At 42.4% G+C, this 15,939-nt stretch overlaps 1 protein-coding gene across 3 annotated transcripts in view; it reads right to left on the bottom strand.

The window, feature by feature from the left end:
* Positions 1-2,285: 2,285 nt before the first annotated feature.
* ETV6 (ETS variant transcription factor 6) overlaps positions 2,286-15,939 on the bottom strand; it is a 132,666-nt gene continuing 119,012 nt past the window's right edge. For 2 of the 3 annotated variants that reach the window (XM_048952701.1, XM_048952718.1), the window contains 3 exons: positions 12,478-12,620; positions 9,725-9,825; positions 2,286-6,395 (listed from right to left, as the gene is read on the bottom strand). In XM_048952701.1, coding sequence (XP_048808658.1) covers positions 6,290-6,395; positions 9,725-9,825; positions 12,478-12,620 — 350 coding nt within the window. In that variant the 3' untranslated portion in view covers positions 2,286-6,289. The other variant, XM_048952709.1, reaches the window with a different exon arrangement.

The raw sequence follows: 15,939 nt of genomic DNA, 5'->3' as shown, positions 1-15,939 counted from the left end.
GCAGCATGTCTGCAGCAGTTTCTTCTAACGTGCTTCATGAAGGAATATGGCTTTCAGAGCCATCCGTGCTCCTGCAACACAGCGAATACTTTTTCCCCATGCTCTTCAACATTTTCCTCTCCATTTTTTAGGTCAAGAGAGGTTCTCCTCCCCCTCTACTCTGCCCTGGTGATACCGCATCTAGAATATTATGTCCAGTTCTGGGCCTCTTAGTTCAAGAAGGACAGGGAACTGCTTGAGAGACTCCAGCACAGAGCCACAAAGATGATTAAGGGAGTGGAGCGTCTCCCTTACGAGGAGAGGCTGAGTGAGCTGGGTCTCTTTAGCTTGGAGGAGGCTGAGGGGTGACCCCATTAATGTTTGTAAATATGTAAATAGTGAGTGTCAGGAGGATGGAGCCAGGCTCTTCTCAGTGACATCCAATGATAGGACAAGGGGCAATGGGTGCAAGCTGGAACACAGGAGGTTCCACATAAATATAAGAAAAAAACTTCATAGTGAGGGTGACAGAATATTGCAACGGGCTGCCCAGAAACGTTGCAGGGTCTCCTTCTCTGGAGACATTCAGAACCTATCTGGATGCATTCCTGTGTGACCTAATCTAGGTGTTCCTGCAGGGGGATTGGACTAGGTAATCTTTCGAGGTCCTTTCCAGTCAGTGACATTCTGTGATTCTGTGATTCCAAGTATTGGTGAAGGTGATTTTTTCTCCAGTCCATCTGAACAGACACACCTCTCTGAGCTGCAGCAAGCAAGCATAACACATGTGCACACTACCTCTGACACTTCAGGATCTTTCTGGGGAAAGAAGAATGTTCTTGCTTGCATGGGCCTCACAGGTGGAGCCTCATATGGGAGAAGTAAAAAAGTTTCTGCAAAGTATTACTTTAGAATGGGTTTCTAATAATTAAGTGATGCAGTCAGTACTTTACTGGCAGCCCCATTGAGTTCTGGGGTGCATGGGCTGTACTTTGCCACCCTTGCCACTTCTCTTCTGGTCATCACTGTGGAGTGTGTTGCAGCCATGGTCTGCAAGCACACGTACCAGCTGTCATCCTGGTGGTGGTACTGGCATAGGAGCTCTAGAGCTGAATTAATGCTACAGAGGAAAAGATGTATTGAGCACCTGCTTTTAGAGTGTTCCTTTGCTGCAGCCCAGAAAGCATATTCTCTAAGGTCTCTGAGTTCAAGAGGCAGCTCTGAAACTGTTGCTCAAGGCAGTGACAGCCAAAAACACCAAAACCTTCCTCCATACACTCTCACCCTGCGATGTTAGCTGTTGTTTAGAGTGAACAGAAAGCTGCAATGGTATGTAGGATACACTTATTTCCTCTTCTCAAATGAAGGGAAATAGCCTGGAGGGGCAGAGTTGTGGAGCAAAACACATTGTTTCCTTCTCATGTGATGTCTTGGCTCAAAAAGGAGTTCGTTCAGTGCTTATTCTTTACCTTGTGGTTTAAAAACAACAGTGAAAGAAAAGCAAGAAAAAATACCAAGTGAGAAGCAGCTGGGCAGATAACTCCACAGATCAGCCAGGTTATCATGGGTCCATCCCAAGCCATACTTGGGATCCGCATGACTTCACCCAGCACAGAGAGTGCCAGATGTGGCCTCACTGCTTGTTGTGACATGGCAGCGACTACTCAGCTGCTATAGATGCTGACAGCCTGCTCAGCATGGGAAAGGGCTGTCCAGGGAATAATGGACAGCAGCAACTGCCTGATGCCTTGCCATGCTGTCTCCTTGCCAGCAAGAACATGGTGTCACTGGGGTCCCTGCATCTTACCTGCTTCAAAGTGAAACAGGAAGATGAGGACTCCCTTTTGTTGGAACAGCAGCATTTAGGGGCTTTCTGTTTCTAGACTGGCTTGCTCAGATGAAAGCTACGGAAATTGTTATTGTCCTCAAAATTGAGCTGGTCTGTTTAGGAGGACACGATAGCTGCAACAGTTACCACACCTCCTCACTTCTGAGCTTTCCCTCCGTACAGTCTGCAGAAGGGGAGAGAAGCAGACGCTTCCATCTTGGCACTCCTGCAGTACTCTGCTGATTGGTAAGGGTGAAGGCAAAGTAAATACTTCAAGGGACAGCATTACCTCTTCCAAACAAAGCTTCCCAGGGAAGATGCAGGCTTCACTCATACACGTTTGGGCATGGAAATCCCGCAGGTTACTTTTTCTGACTGAAACCAGCTGCTGTGTACTGTATCTACTCAGCTACCAGAGTTCTTAAAAAGACGACCTTTCTTAGCAATGATTGCACCAACAAAACTTGTTATTCCCATTTTTATATTAAATTTTTTATTGAGATGATGTAATTACAGGCATTTTAAAAATTATTTGCAACTCACTGGCCCTGAGATTAGGCTTTGTTTTTGTTTTTGTTTTGTTACATTCGATTCAGTCCCTTAAACCCACACCTTAAAAACAAACAAACAAAAAAAAATCACCGTTGATGAAAAGACTAGAATTTTATTGGGGGAAAAAAAAAAAAACAACCAACAAAAACAAACAAAAAACCAGAACCCCAAAAAACACAAACTGATGCATTCTGGATTTGCACAGGGTTGCAGTTTGACAAAGAGATCTGGAGAATGCACGCATGGATTTGTGGATTTGCAGTCTGGGCAGGAAGGGCACCAGTAGTGTTCTTTGGATGGAGAGGCCATCAAAAAATGTCCAACATCAACCACGAAACTCAAGAAAATATTTAGTTGTGGGGCTGCAGCACACTGAAGGCAATGACGATCCCACTTAACTGCAGTGTGGAGATCCTTTGCTGAGTATTTCTTGAGCTCTGCTGAGTATTTCTTTTCCCACTTGCTGGAGGAAAAGATAGAAAGCTTGGTTGCTGAGTTGCTAGCAATTTCTGTGCTGGGAAATCAGAAAGTGGGGAGGGGAGGTGGGTTTCAGGGCTGGTGGAAAGACAGTGTTGCCTGTGCTAGCCTGCACATTCAACAAGTGTTTCTGCAGCTCTGAACATGAACGCAGTTTGCACTCCTCGGATCTGCCATTTGGAGGTGAGGTAGAGGGGAATCTGCTTACTGCAGCTGTTGTAGCCTGTTTCTATATTTTTTAGCCACTGCTGATAACCTTGCTTGCAAGACCCTAGGAACAGTTCACGTCTCACAGGTCTCCACACAACGTCTCAAGCCCCAGCAGTATGTCATCCATGCTTCAGCCTGCAGCACGCAGTGGCTGGAGGCTAGGCAGGGTCCAAGGGAAAAGCCTGCTCCATGTTTGAAGGATATTTTCTTTCTGGCAGGTCTGAGACTTGGGTGAATTTTATGACAGGGAGGGAGAAGTAGTTGTCCTGAGATGTCTTTACACACGAACAGGAAGGTAGTTCCAACATTTTTTTTTCCCTTTGACTTGATTCTGCAAGTGAAAATGATCGTATTTTTGGTAAAGGTGAACATTTTCTGTATTAAATTCCCTCTACAAATTTTCCCGCTGGGACAACACGTGGGATTTTAGGATTCCTTGCTTTCTCCTGCCTTACCAGTGCTGAAAACAAACTGCTTGCTAGCTTACCTGGTGAGCGCCTGGGCTTACGCTGGTGGACTGTCTCTACTTCCCCTGTGTGCACCTTGACCATAACAAAATCTTGTTGCTCAGCAAAGCAAAATGCTTCAAATAGAAGGTGTCTATTGTCTTTCTTCCCCATCATCTCATAACAGCAGTTGGAGCAAGGAAATGATGCAGTGCATGCAGTCATCACAGCCAGAGAAGTAAAGGATATCAACTGTGCTTTTTTTTTTTTTCCTACTGCTGTACATCCTAAGAAACAGAAGATACCATCGAGAGATTTCCTTTACACTGACACTCACTTCATCTGTCACTCACCATCTTCTCTGAGTTATTCCTTTGACCTCCCCAGGAAGACGTATTCCGATGCTCTCTGTGCTCCACGTTCAGTTGGAGGACATACACCCAGCTCCCAAGGCACGGCTGCAACCAAGTGCCCTGGGGTCAGTTATGATTGTGGCCCCCAGGTTTTGGGTTGGAATCATCACGGCCCCTCTGGTTTCAGGCCTGTGAGCAGGGGATCTCTCCCCGTGCCTCCATCTCATGAGCTCTAAATATTTCAGAGATGTAGCAGTGATGGGTCCTCTGCTCAGCTTTCTGATGCACGTTCATGTGCCCTTTCTTCTGAGGCAGAAGTCAAGCACTTTGTGCGCTCAGACTTGTAACATACTGTAATAAAAACACGTGCCTGGGAAGAGCTCAGGGAGAGATGTACACCCTCTTGCTCCTCATCAGACACTGGCTCTGCAAAACTTCTCCTCGTTGTATGATGCCTATCTTTACCCTTAACAAAGCCCTTCCTCCTGCAGTTGTGACTCAATAACGTCTTTTGTGAGACTGGACTTTGTTTAAACATACAGGCCACTGTTCATTGCCAAGTGCTATTTTTTTCTGCGTAGATTGACCCTCTTGTTAAATATGTGCTAAGATCAAATGCAGTGCTGGTTTATAGCTAATAGAAGCGCTATCATGGGAATGTACCTTATTTTTTTGGTTGAAGTTGATTAGATTAATCCTTTTTTTCTTTTTTTTTCTTTTCCTATTTCTAGCATGCATTTTCCCATAAAAGAGGCTTTCTGTTTTTAATGAACTAGTGTGGACTTGTTTTCCTCCAGTAATCACGTGATTCCTGCACAGTTTCTCTGTATATTTTCGCTCTTTGCAAGTATAATTTCTCAGTTGCATTCTTTACACTACGTGCATCACTGCTGATGGATCACTGGATAACTGGACACCACACTTCCCTGTCATGGCAGCCCAAGCAGTGTGAAATGCAAAGGGCCAGTAGTTCCTCTAGTACTGAGCATTAAGGACGACTGAGTTTCCCAGCCTGAGCAACCAAAATAGGCACGGCTCTTGCCTCCTGCAAAGCACCCTCATGCTGCAAACCAAATAGAAGGTGTAAAAAATAGGGCATCTTGCAAAGAACAAAAATGAAACCAAGAAAGCAACATAGATCTGGGATTTCTTTTTTTCTGGTGTTTTAAATCACATTAAGAACAGGCAAACTGAGACAAGATTCCTAGTTGGGAAAGCCATGTGGTGGGGAAGGGTTGGGAGGCATGGAAGGGAGAAAATCAAACTCCAAAACAAAGACAAAATCAATTCCAAGGCATCACTATAGCTATTTGGTTTCTAGTTCTCTACCATTGGTTTTTATATTGGTGAATCATCTGTCTCTCCAGGAGCACAAAATGATCCTGGAGTGGTTTCTGAGCAGTACAAACCACATGATGGGTCCCTCTGCATTCTCCTCAGAACGGAAAGTCCTTCACCCTTCACCCCAAAATTGCTAGCACATGTAAGAACAAAACCTTCCTTCTGTGACTTCAGATATTTTACCCTTTGCTTTTTTATCAAAGCCTTTGAGCTAAAATTCTGCATTGTGCATATGTTGTGGGGTTCACATATATACATATATATTTATACTTGCCCCTGTCCCTCTCCCCCCCACTCCATTCTATCACCCCTTTGCTAGAGGGAGGGAAAATGTCAACATCGGTCTATTGCAGAGGTTTGTCACATTTATTTCTCTCCTCCCTGGAGCACTTAGGTGATTGGTTTTGGTCCGTATGCCTGAAGTTAATAGCTATTCAAGGATTCACAAGCCCGAGCTATGTTGGGATGCTATCCCAGCCTACACGTGAAGGGTGACTCCTCTTTGCTTGACAGATATGTGTGGTAAATTCTTTTGGTAGCTTCAGTACATTTACCAAACACAGCACACAGAAATTGATCCAAGCAAACTGGAACCCGTGAGCAAATCCCTTCTGTGTCACTGTTGTTTCACGTGGTGTTACCTCATGAGACTTGGAAGTAAGAACACTCTGTTCCCAAAGGAAAGCCTTCCAAAGGAAAAAAGCATAATCTCACGTTTTGCCCTATGTGAGAAAAGGGAAGTCAAACTACATGTTTATTAGGGGGAAAAAAAAAACAAAAACCAAAAAACAACAACAACAACAAAAACCCAAAGAAACAAAAAACAAAAACTTAAACCAAAAAGAAAGAAAGAACTTGAGGGAGGCTTTGTAGGAACAGTGAAGTAGTGCGTAAGTCCGGGCTTTCTCCCATTTACTTTTCTGCCAGCACCACTTCTGCCTGTTAGTTTGTTTCGTTAAGGTGCTTCAGGTCCTGCATGGTCTTCAAGCTAAGCGGAGACCCCCACTACTGCTTCTGTAGGGTTGCTTCCCCTCCCAAACCGTGCCAGCCATCCGAGCAGATGTTTCTCATATAGACCCACAGAGGTGGTGCACCAGTTCCCTTCAGCACTCATCTTCCTGGTATATTTGTTCATCCAGTGCCTGGGATTCAAGGTGCTCAAGGCGGTCTGTTCGGCCACTCATAATCTCATCTGGGGTTTTCATGAACCTGAAAAGCACAGAAACAAGAGTGATTTTCCAGTGCTCTCAGCCCTTCTCTTCATAAAGATGCTGAACTCTCTGAGCTCTACAGTTCCCCAGAAATATCTTTTCTATACTCTCCAATATCACTTGCTATTTCCCAGTTTCTCCATAGCCCTCTGGCTTCTTTCCTCCTCCATACATGGAGAAGAATTTAAAAAAAAAATCACAAGCATTTCCTCCTGCTCCACTTTTTTGAAGGTCCAAATTTTAACCAAATCCCACAGTCTTTTCCAAGGCATGATGTTTACTTCTTCTTCCTCATACTGTTTGCTGTTGCCATGTAAGATGACGGTATGCCACATGTCCACTCATTTATGCAGTCTGGTGAAAGACATGTGAATGGTCTTTATTGCCAGCACATTTCAAAGCAAAAGCACCTGCAAGACACAGAGGCAAAAGACTACTAGTTGTGCTGGCTTGTGTGTAGGTGAGTGAAGGGGAATATGAAAATCTGAAGCAGGGCTGGAAAGGTTCAAGGATCGAGTCAGAACAAGCTCTGGGAAATGGAAAAAGCCCCAAGAGAAAAATCTTGTAGGCTAAGCTAGACAAAGGCAGTCTTCTCCTGTGTGATTGGAGACAAGTGAAATTGTAACATCGCAGTGTCCTCTGTAAATGAATGCCACAGCTCCCAGTACCATGCCTTGCTGCAGTGAAGTCTGCAAAGGGCTAGAAACAGAAACTGCCTCTAGGGAGGCATGGCAGCATAGGGAATGGGGAAGGATATTCACCAGCCTGCAGGTCAGGTCTGCAGTCTTGATCTTTGCCAGGGTGCTTTTGTGTACTGCAAAGAGGCAGCAAGGAAGACCTCTGCTTTTTCTTTCTGGATTTAACAGCATAGGAAGAGAGAATGGCACAGGAAGGATAAAATCATAGTCTAAACACAAATCACTTTCCTAACTCGTAAGTACTTCTGGAAAAATTAGAATGAGACATGTTTGTATTGGAAGTGTTACAAAATTTTGTGTTTTTTTCATTAATGAGGTACTGTCTAACATCAGCAGTACAAAATGTGTTAATCAGAGGAGCTGACTTTATTTCAGGCTGATGAGACCCTTGATATCCTGGCTCCAGTGAAAACAAAACAAACTGAGATGAACCTTGTTAATATCAATCAGTGCTGAAGCTCATGGGTTAAGACTTGCCTCCCCCTTCTGCTTTTGTGGTTATGAAGCTTCAGGCTTCCAGTTTGAAAAATCCAGAGCCTCTCAGCAAACACACAGCACAGCCTGGAACTAACCTCTTGCCACCTCTTCTAATTTTGGAAATCATATGCACATATGCATTTAGGAAAAAGAAATTGTCTGTGACTCACTGCTGTGTCACTCCCATTTGTATGCTGGAAGAACTCTGCTGATATAAATGGTGTTATGGCACTGAAAAACTAGCATACAGAAGTGGTGAATCAGTCCTTGGCTATCCAGTGAAAGCTCATCAAAGCCTACAGGCCAGACTGTGCCCTGATTTAAACCCTGTGCTTGTCCTGTTATCTTACATGAGGATGAAACCAAAAGAGAGAACAATCCCATTGCCCTCCCTATCTTCTGCTTGTTCTGTTTCCTAAATCATTTGGGAGATGGCCTGATAAGAACTGTACAGTAGAACTCTGGGTATTCCTTCTAGTCTGTTTATTAATTCACAGTGAGGAATGCCAAGTATGGATGTTTATTACAGCATTTGAATAAATTAAAAAAATAAATAACAAACAGCCCAGAACTTCATGCTAATGAAGAAATGGTATCTACAGTATCTATAACCTCTTCTGTTGCAAAAGGTATTCAGCCAAACTACTAGGAAACTTTCCCTCACTCCATTTTACATAAAGCTCTCTACAGATATCTGCACGAGACAACTGCCTGCATGTTTCTTAAAAAGTCACATTTCCAACCCTTTCTTTTATGAGAAATAGCCAAGAAAGGCACATTAATGGCTTGATCTTCTGCAGCTGTACTTCTTTTTCTCTACAGATATAAATTGGTCTAAGCAAACAACATCAGTAAGTTTTTATTGGGAATTGTGCAAAAAATGCTTTGTTTTGTTTCGCCCTCCAGTTTCCAAAGGAAATGAAGTTTATATGCTCATGTTTTATGCTGCTCTGTGACCTTTGAATCCATTGGTCAGTTTTGGGCAAATCTGACAGAGGAACTGAGATCTCCAAAGGTAGTAAGTTTCTACAGTTTAGAGAAAATAGGCAGCCTGGTCAAGGAGAGATGGACTCCTGCTTTATTTGTGCTCCCACCAAAGAGAAGTTTCCAAGAGGAGTACACGCATTATTCAGCACCACAGAATTCCCCCAGGAAGTGTAATCTTCACAGAAGGCCACACCAATCCAGGCTCCTTTGGTACCACTCCTTAGGGAGCAACTTTAACTTTTTGCCAAAAAGAATTAAAACAATACAGTTGATTTTGCCTGCGATCTCCTCACTTGCTTTTTTTCCTATTTCATTCTCTTTCTAAAATGAATATCAACAAGACATACCACAGAAACCTCTTCAGCTGTATATAGCCAATGCAATTTTGTTAGTTTCTTTTCTGAAAACAAACTCCAAGACTGCCTTTCTATTGATACAATCTCTATGAACATTACTGGATCCAGACAAGTAATCCAGACTGGATCCAAAGCAGCCGTTGGGCTGAGTTCAGTGTTCTGTGGGTCAGGATTATACACTAGATTCCATTGTCTTCCCTGCAGAGAAATGGAGTGCTTACGCTCAGTTGTTCTGCCAGTTGTACCAAAGTTCATACAACAACTCCCTGCTTTGTGTTTTTAGGGCCCTACTTCCTTATATTCTTGGTCATATCATCAAATTTGATGCTTCAGGCTTTACGAACAGTTCTTGCAGGTCCCTCTCTTCCTCGAAGGCACCTCTACTAAGATGTGTTCGTCAGCACATCCCTTCTGCGATGTTGACGCCCCTGAGGAAATGTCAGATCCCTACTTAGTGTTTGACAGCTGCTGTATCTGAGAAGTTAAATGTGGACTGGACTTTCCAGGGGTTTTGATAAGATCACAAATCATATAGCTCAAGTCTTAAAAAATAGCAGGGCCTGCTTGAAGTGAGTGAAAGACACTTCTATTGACTCCACTGATAACTGAAAAATGCCTGTATTTTCCTAAATTGGTGCAGTTGCCTTGAAAGCTGGGAAGCACTGGTCTGAACAGCTTTTACAAATCTGTGCCCATTGTCACTGATGTTCTGACTGTGGCAGTGAAATATCATACACACAGTTCCATCTTCCACCTTCAAAATCTAATTGTCTTTCAAAAGGAACAGCAAAGATAACAAAAAAGATTACCTGAACAAAAGCCTTTGTCCTGGCTCCTTCCGGATAATATTTAGTTTGTAGTAATGGCGTAGGGCTCTGGACATTTTCTCATAAGTCATATTTGTTCTGTTCTGTATTTTTCAAAAGAAAAGGGGAAAATGTGGTGAGATGACTCATTAAAATCTTCCTAAGCCCCCAAATGAATTGCAGAATTATCACAAGCTTGCTAAAATAACCAGGTCAGTTCAAGAAATCACGTTTCATTATTCTGCTGTTTGCAGGCCCACTCTGCGCCTCCAGCCTTCATCAGTAGAAATTTCTAGATCTCTTTTCATACAAGGCAATTTAAGTGAGAAAGTCTACCAAAAATTCCAAGTGACATTTTTCTGCAGTTTCTTGGATCGCACAAAACAAAAGGCTTCATCAACCACAAAAAGAGACTCTAGGTGGAGATGCTCACTCTATATGGATATGTGACAGGCCTGTTCTTAATGAAACCACCTTTTGTAAAATGTAAGAACAATGGCTAACAGACTGCATTTGTCAGCAACCCTTGCTAAGAGCACTGTTCCTCTGGGATTCCCCTCCATTAACTAGTTAATGCTTACAGAGTACTGTGGAGATTGAGAGCCTGTTTGTCCTCTCCTTACAGGGGTGTAAATCAAGAAGTCCATTAGGTTGTACATCTGCCACTGTGGTAGAGCTTTGCCTTCATTTTGGAGCTGTAAGTGGGCAGCTGCCATAGTACTTGCCTGGCTACATCTGCTTGAAGAGCATTTTTCTTTGGTACAAAGAGCACTAGTTACCACACTGGTGAAGAAACTCCCAGCTGAGAGGGCACCATACTGTCAAAGCCATGTTTGCATGAGTATAGAGCAGCTGCCCTGCCGTAGGCAAAACAAGACAAACTAGCAGAAGCATGCTTTTAGTCTGTGAGCCCTCATGGTAAGAGTCTGGCTTGGCACAGTACTGTCGGTCCAAGATCACCTGTGGCGTTCATCTAGATTTATTAAATGAGTCTGAACTGCCTGTCTAAAACGGCCCTGAGGTCCTGCCTTAACCTCAGCTGCTCTGCTAAGGAAAGCCTTATTAAGAGTTCCTGTAGTAATTAAACACGAAGAATGTCAATGATTTCTCTGCAAAATGTAGACTGTGATCATTGGGAAGACCCCTGAAATACTGTATGTGCTTTTCCCATTTCTTGTACACTAAAAGCTACTGCATCCCAAGTGACTAGTAATTTAAGTAGCTTCAATTTTAGACATTTAAAACAAGACCTGATGGCAAGACTTGATTATTGGCATGGAGGTAAAACTCTTCATTCCCAGTACCACAGCCCAAGACCTCTAAGAGAGATGTAAATCATGTCACGAGAGAAAATCTTGACCTTATCAACATTTTAAATTATGTTCACTCATATACAGAATCACAGAACGGTTGGTGTTGGAACGCATATCTGGAAATCATGTAGTCCAGTCCTTCAAAGTGGGGACAACTAGAGCTGGTCTTTGGACCAGTGTCTATTCTGGTTTTGAACACATCCAAGAAACTCCAAGAATGGAGACTCCAGTCTCCTTGAGCAACCTGTTCCAGCATCTAATCACTTTTCTGGTAAAAACATTCCAAACGTAGGGTCATTCCTCCCCAGGTGTGAAACTCTGCATTTCCTCTTGTTAGGTTTCATGAGATTCTCATTAACCCTTCACTACGTGCAGGTCTGTCATGCACAGCAGCACAACTCTGTGAGGATACCAACCACTCTTCTCAGCTGCTGGTTTTTTTTAAGTATCAACTGAAAACTTGCTGAGGACGCATTCTGTCCCATCATCCATGTCATCAATGAACATGTTAAGCAGTACTGACTCCAGAATCAATCTTCTGCATAATACCACTAATAACTGGATTTTGTGCTGTTGATCACAACCCTTTCAGACAAGCAGTTCAGCCAGTTTTAATTCATTTTCCTGTTGTCTTCTCTAGTCTATACTTCATCTGTTTGTCCAAGGATATTACAGAAGGGATGGTCTCAAGAGCCTTTCTAAAGTTAAGGTAACCAATATCTACTTTCTCCCTGCCTCCACTGAGCTAGTAATTTCATCATAGTTCATTTATCCCTAGTTGATCACATTGGTCAAGCAGTTTCTCTTTTATAAGCCTGTGCTGACTGTACCTATATGACTGTAACCGTATGCATACATTAATAAAGATAGGAGCGTGTATCTGTACTCAGATATGTCTGCACTTACTCAGCTCCAAACTGCAAACATCAGTAACTCTTTTCCAGTGAACAAAGCAGAATCAACCTGTTACAAAGAAGTGCATAATCTTACAGCATTTGCTGTCAATCACAAGACAGAAGCCTTTCTTTTTGTGAAATCTGAGCAGAAAGGAACATAGAAAAGAAGCTCCTGCTGAGGTGTTGTACACAGCTCCTTGCAGACCACTTCTTAACCAGAACATCCTTAGCATCGGGTTTCAGGAAGAAAAGAGATGCTTTGAGAGAGAAGGAACGTTAATTCTTGCATTTGTCGTAATTTTGTAATTAAATACATCTATAACAGAATGCCTTTGAACCAAAACAACAGGTTCTTCATGCGAAGGGTAAGTTTTAGTGCTTGAGGCTGGATGCTTTATACTTCTAACGTAAGTACAATGAAAGATTATAACCTTCCAGGAGTGGTTTATATGCACACGCTTCCTTCCTTTTCCCTTGTTTATAAGTAAATCCTGTGATGTTATAAAAGGTGCTGTGCCATAGGAGGGAAAATACACTGCTGCCTTACCTTGTGGTTTCCCCACAGCCGGGCCAGCCCATTGGGATCCACTATCCGAAAAATTTTGGATTCCTTATCTTCCCATCGGATGAAATTTTCGTACCGGCTGTCAGAAAGCAGCTGATAAACATAATCCCAAAGCAACCTACAGTCTGTGAAAACAGAAGAAAGAAAATACTGTTTTTTTCTTGGGATTAATTCTGGAAAATTCTGAGTGGATATCTAGTGAAAGAACAGTGAGAGTTAGGGCTGAAACAGCTGCTGCAATCTGAAATGCAGATAGCCTGGTTGGTATTGACTAATATCTGCAAAATGTACTGGAGTATACAGCCTCTTCTGATGCATCCTAGTCCTCCCGCCACTGACTGAGCATCTTTATCACATTACAAGCTGTGTGAAATGACCTGCTGATCTTTGCTGGGTGTTTGCTATTGTAGTGACGCACATAAAACCACCACAGTTGGCCCCGATGCTGTTTCAGGCTGTTTCAGTGGGAAAATCAACAATCTGCAACCTGCTTTCCCTGCTTGAGGCTGCTCCTTTCTGTGTCAGCTACAGGGGTTTGAGGCATGGGCAATGCTGCAGCTTTCCTTTCAAACAGAGAATTTCATTGTTCCATGTCACATAAAAATGATGCCTCCTATCATTTTTCAATTTGATTTTTGTTTTTTACAGTTCCTGAAAAAAAAACAACACAAGCATTATAATTACTTGAGTGCTATTGAGAGGTTAAATACTTTCTATTTGAATAACTGAATTAAAATTTCCTCTTGGCAAACACTCTTTAGGTCGCTAATTAAAGGTCTAACAGATACTTAGGTTATAGTTTAGTGTTTTTCAGTTTCATGGCAGTCTCTTGAGACAGGGGAAGACAAGAGCTGAGCTGCTCCTACTTCCTGCTTGCAACGTGTGTGTGCAGAACTATGAAATACAGAAAGCAAATTGCACAGAGCGAGAGGTTCTGCTGCTGCCAGAAACAACGGGGTTTTTATAGATGAACTGGCCAGATCACTCAGCTGGCGATGTAGTTGTATTTCACTTTGAAAGTAAAACCCGAGACAAAATATCACAGACGTGGCTTGTTGCAATGGTTAGAGGACTGGTAACCAAGGACATCTAGATTCCAGGTGCTAAAATAGATTCTTGCCAGCCTACCTATTCCTGTCTGTCTTGGTTTGGTATGTTTCACAATGGGGATATGATGATATGTTCAGTCTGAGAATATAAAATGCTTTTTGAAAAGGCATATGAATAATACATTCAGTGAGTGTACCTGAAGCGGTTAGAGATATTAACATTATCGATGGCATTACCCACTTCCAAACTGTTATTTCTGAAACCTGTATTGTCTCTCAAGAAGGCAAAAGAAAGGAAGAAGACATTCAGAATTTTTGACTGGAAAGAAGTACTGCTAGCTAGGACCAGGACCGGATCTGAGAAATAATTCTCTCCCACTCATTCTCTAATGACCAGCCTAGACTGGCCCTTTCTCTGTGCAGGGATACATAGAAACTTTCCTCTCGCCCCAGCTTGCATACTTGGCCCAGGCACCTACACCAAGGCTGCAAATACAGAGAAAGTAAGTTGGCTAAAACTAAACGCTGTAATGCTGAATGCTACTGCTTCTAACAGCTTGTACAGCACTGGGCACAAGCAATTACAAGCTTTCCACTAGTTTCACACTAATTTATTTAATCTCTTAGACATGCATGCATTTGAAAAAAAACCTTATTTTTTAGATTTCATTTACAAGGAATGAGGGAAGGGAGATTATATTGCTGCAGTGGTTTGAGCCTTTTAATAATGTGGGAGGTGCTCAGGTAATATGGTAGGAAGAGTCCACATAAGTAGTTTTGTGACACACGTGCAATTCATTTCTGAACTGAAAGGCTGTGTAAGAAAAAAAAGCATCAGGAATCTTAAGTAAGAAAAATAAAAATCTTTAAACACCACTTATCCTTCTTCAATTCTACTGGCTCTGACTCCTCAGGGTATATTCTGCCAAACGATCAGAGTTGCACTGTAATACTGTTACATTCAAATATCTACAATATTTTTTTTCCCTGAAGATATCCATGTTTACTCCACTCAAATCACTGTAAAGGTGGCATGACTTTTTAGGCCAGCAATGAATCACTCACCAAGGCCACACAAGCCATGAGCTGGCAGCAAGTTACCACATGGAAAACTCACTTCTCATCTGCCGACTGGACACCAAACTGATGTACCCACCTCTGCAGTTGGGTAGCTAACAACTGTTACTGGAGTTGGATTTGAGGGTAGCAGAATGGTGCTTTGGCCAAGAGCAGTTTCTAGAGCTCGGGGGGCTTACCTAGGGTGGAGCAGGGGACTCACGTGGATCCCCAGTAAACTAAGAGCTACGAAAATCCTCCCCATAAGCATGCTTCAGGGCTTACTTCAGTCAGTTGACCAGGAATGTATACAAATAATTATGGCTTCTGCTAAGGCTTGCAAGGTTCAAACAGAGCTAAAAACCTGTAGTGTAGATGAGCTTCAGCTCATCTCTACAGAGGTCTGTCTTGCTGGGAGCTGCTTCAAATTGGAAAACATTCACTTACATTAGTCAGATATTAGACTTATTAGATAGCAGACTTAGACATAGTAGATATTAGACATTATAAATTAGTCAGGGAAAAAAAGAGACACCTTTTGGTCAAGCCATGAATTTATTAAAAACTTGTGGGGAGAGGAAGGCTATGTAGTTCTGTGGCTGAAGCAGTGCTTTCAGACTGTGCTAGGAGGTTGCTGAGGTGCTTGACTGGTACATGGCCCCAGCATGGGAGTGCTATATGGTGTCAGTGTCCTACTGTCAGTCATTTGGATTTGATGGTGTCACTACTGCCAGTCCTAGGAGAGACCTTCCTTGGTGGCACTCCTACACAAACATATGAACGTCAGACTTATATTCTTGAACATGCAACCTGTGGCAGAAATCATCTGATTATATTAACTTATAATCAATACTTACAGTTCTGCAGAGATATCATTTGCCCCAAACTTTACTTTCAGCACATTATTTGCAACTTGCAATGTTATTCATAATCAATAGAATATTGCTGTAACTACGCTCAGAAGAGGATGTATTCAAGTGCAAATTTGTTTTTTGTTGTTCACTTAATTTTTACAATGGATTCAGGCTAAGCTTGAATATTAGCATTCCTCAAATGAGAATAACTCAGATTTGCATCTTGAGATCTTCACAAGAAAGTCCCAAGCAATCAAGGGCCTCATCCCATATTCTAAACCAACTGAGCTGCTCAGACTTGCAGAGGTATTTAGCAGGCTGATGAAATTTGCAAAAAAAAAACAACCAACAAAGCAACAAAAAAACCCACACCGCCAAAGTACCCTAGGTCTTCAAATTTTTGTTTGCTTCAATAGGAAAATTGAAAATTCTTGAAAATTCTGCTTGGCTCCTACGAGTTACAGACTAAATGCTACACTTGTCAA

This window comes from Lagopus muta, chromosome 1 (assembly GCF_023343835.1).
Source record: "Lagopus muta isolate bLagMut1 chromosome 1, bLagMut1 primary, whole genome shotgun sequence".
Taxonomy (NCBI): Eukaryota; Metazoa; Chordata; class Aves; order Galliformes; family Phasianidae; genus Lagopus; species Lagopus muta.
Note: the sequence above shows the minus strand (reverse complement) of the source record. Positions and strands in the feature narration are given on the sequence as shown.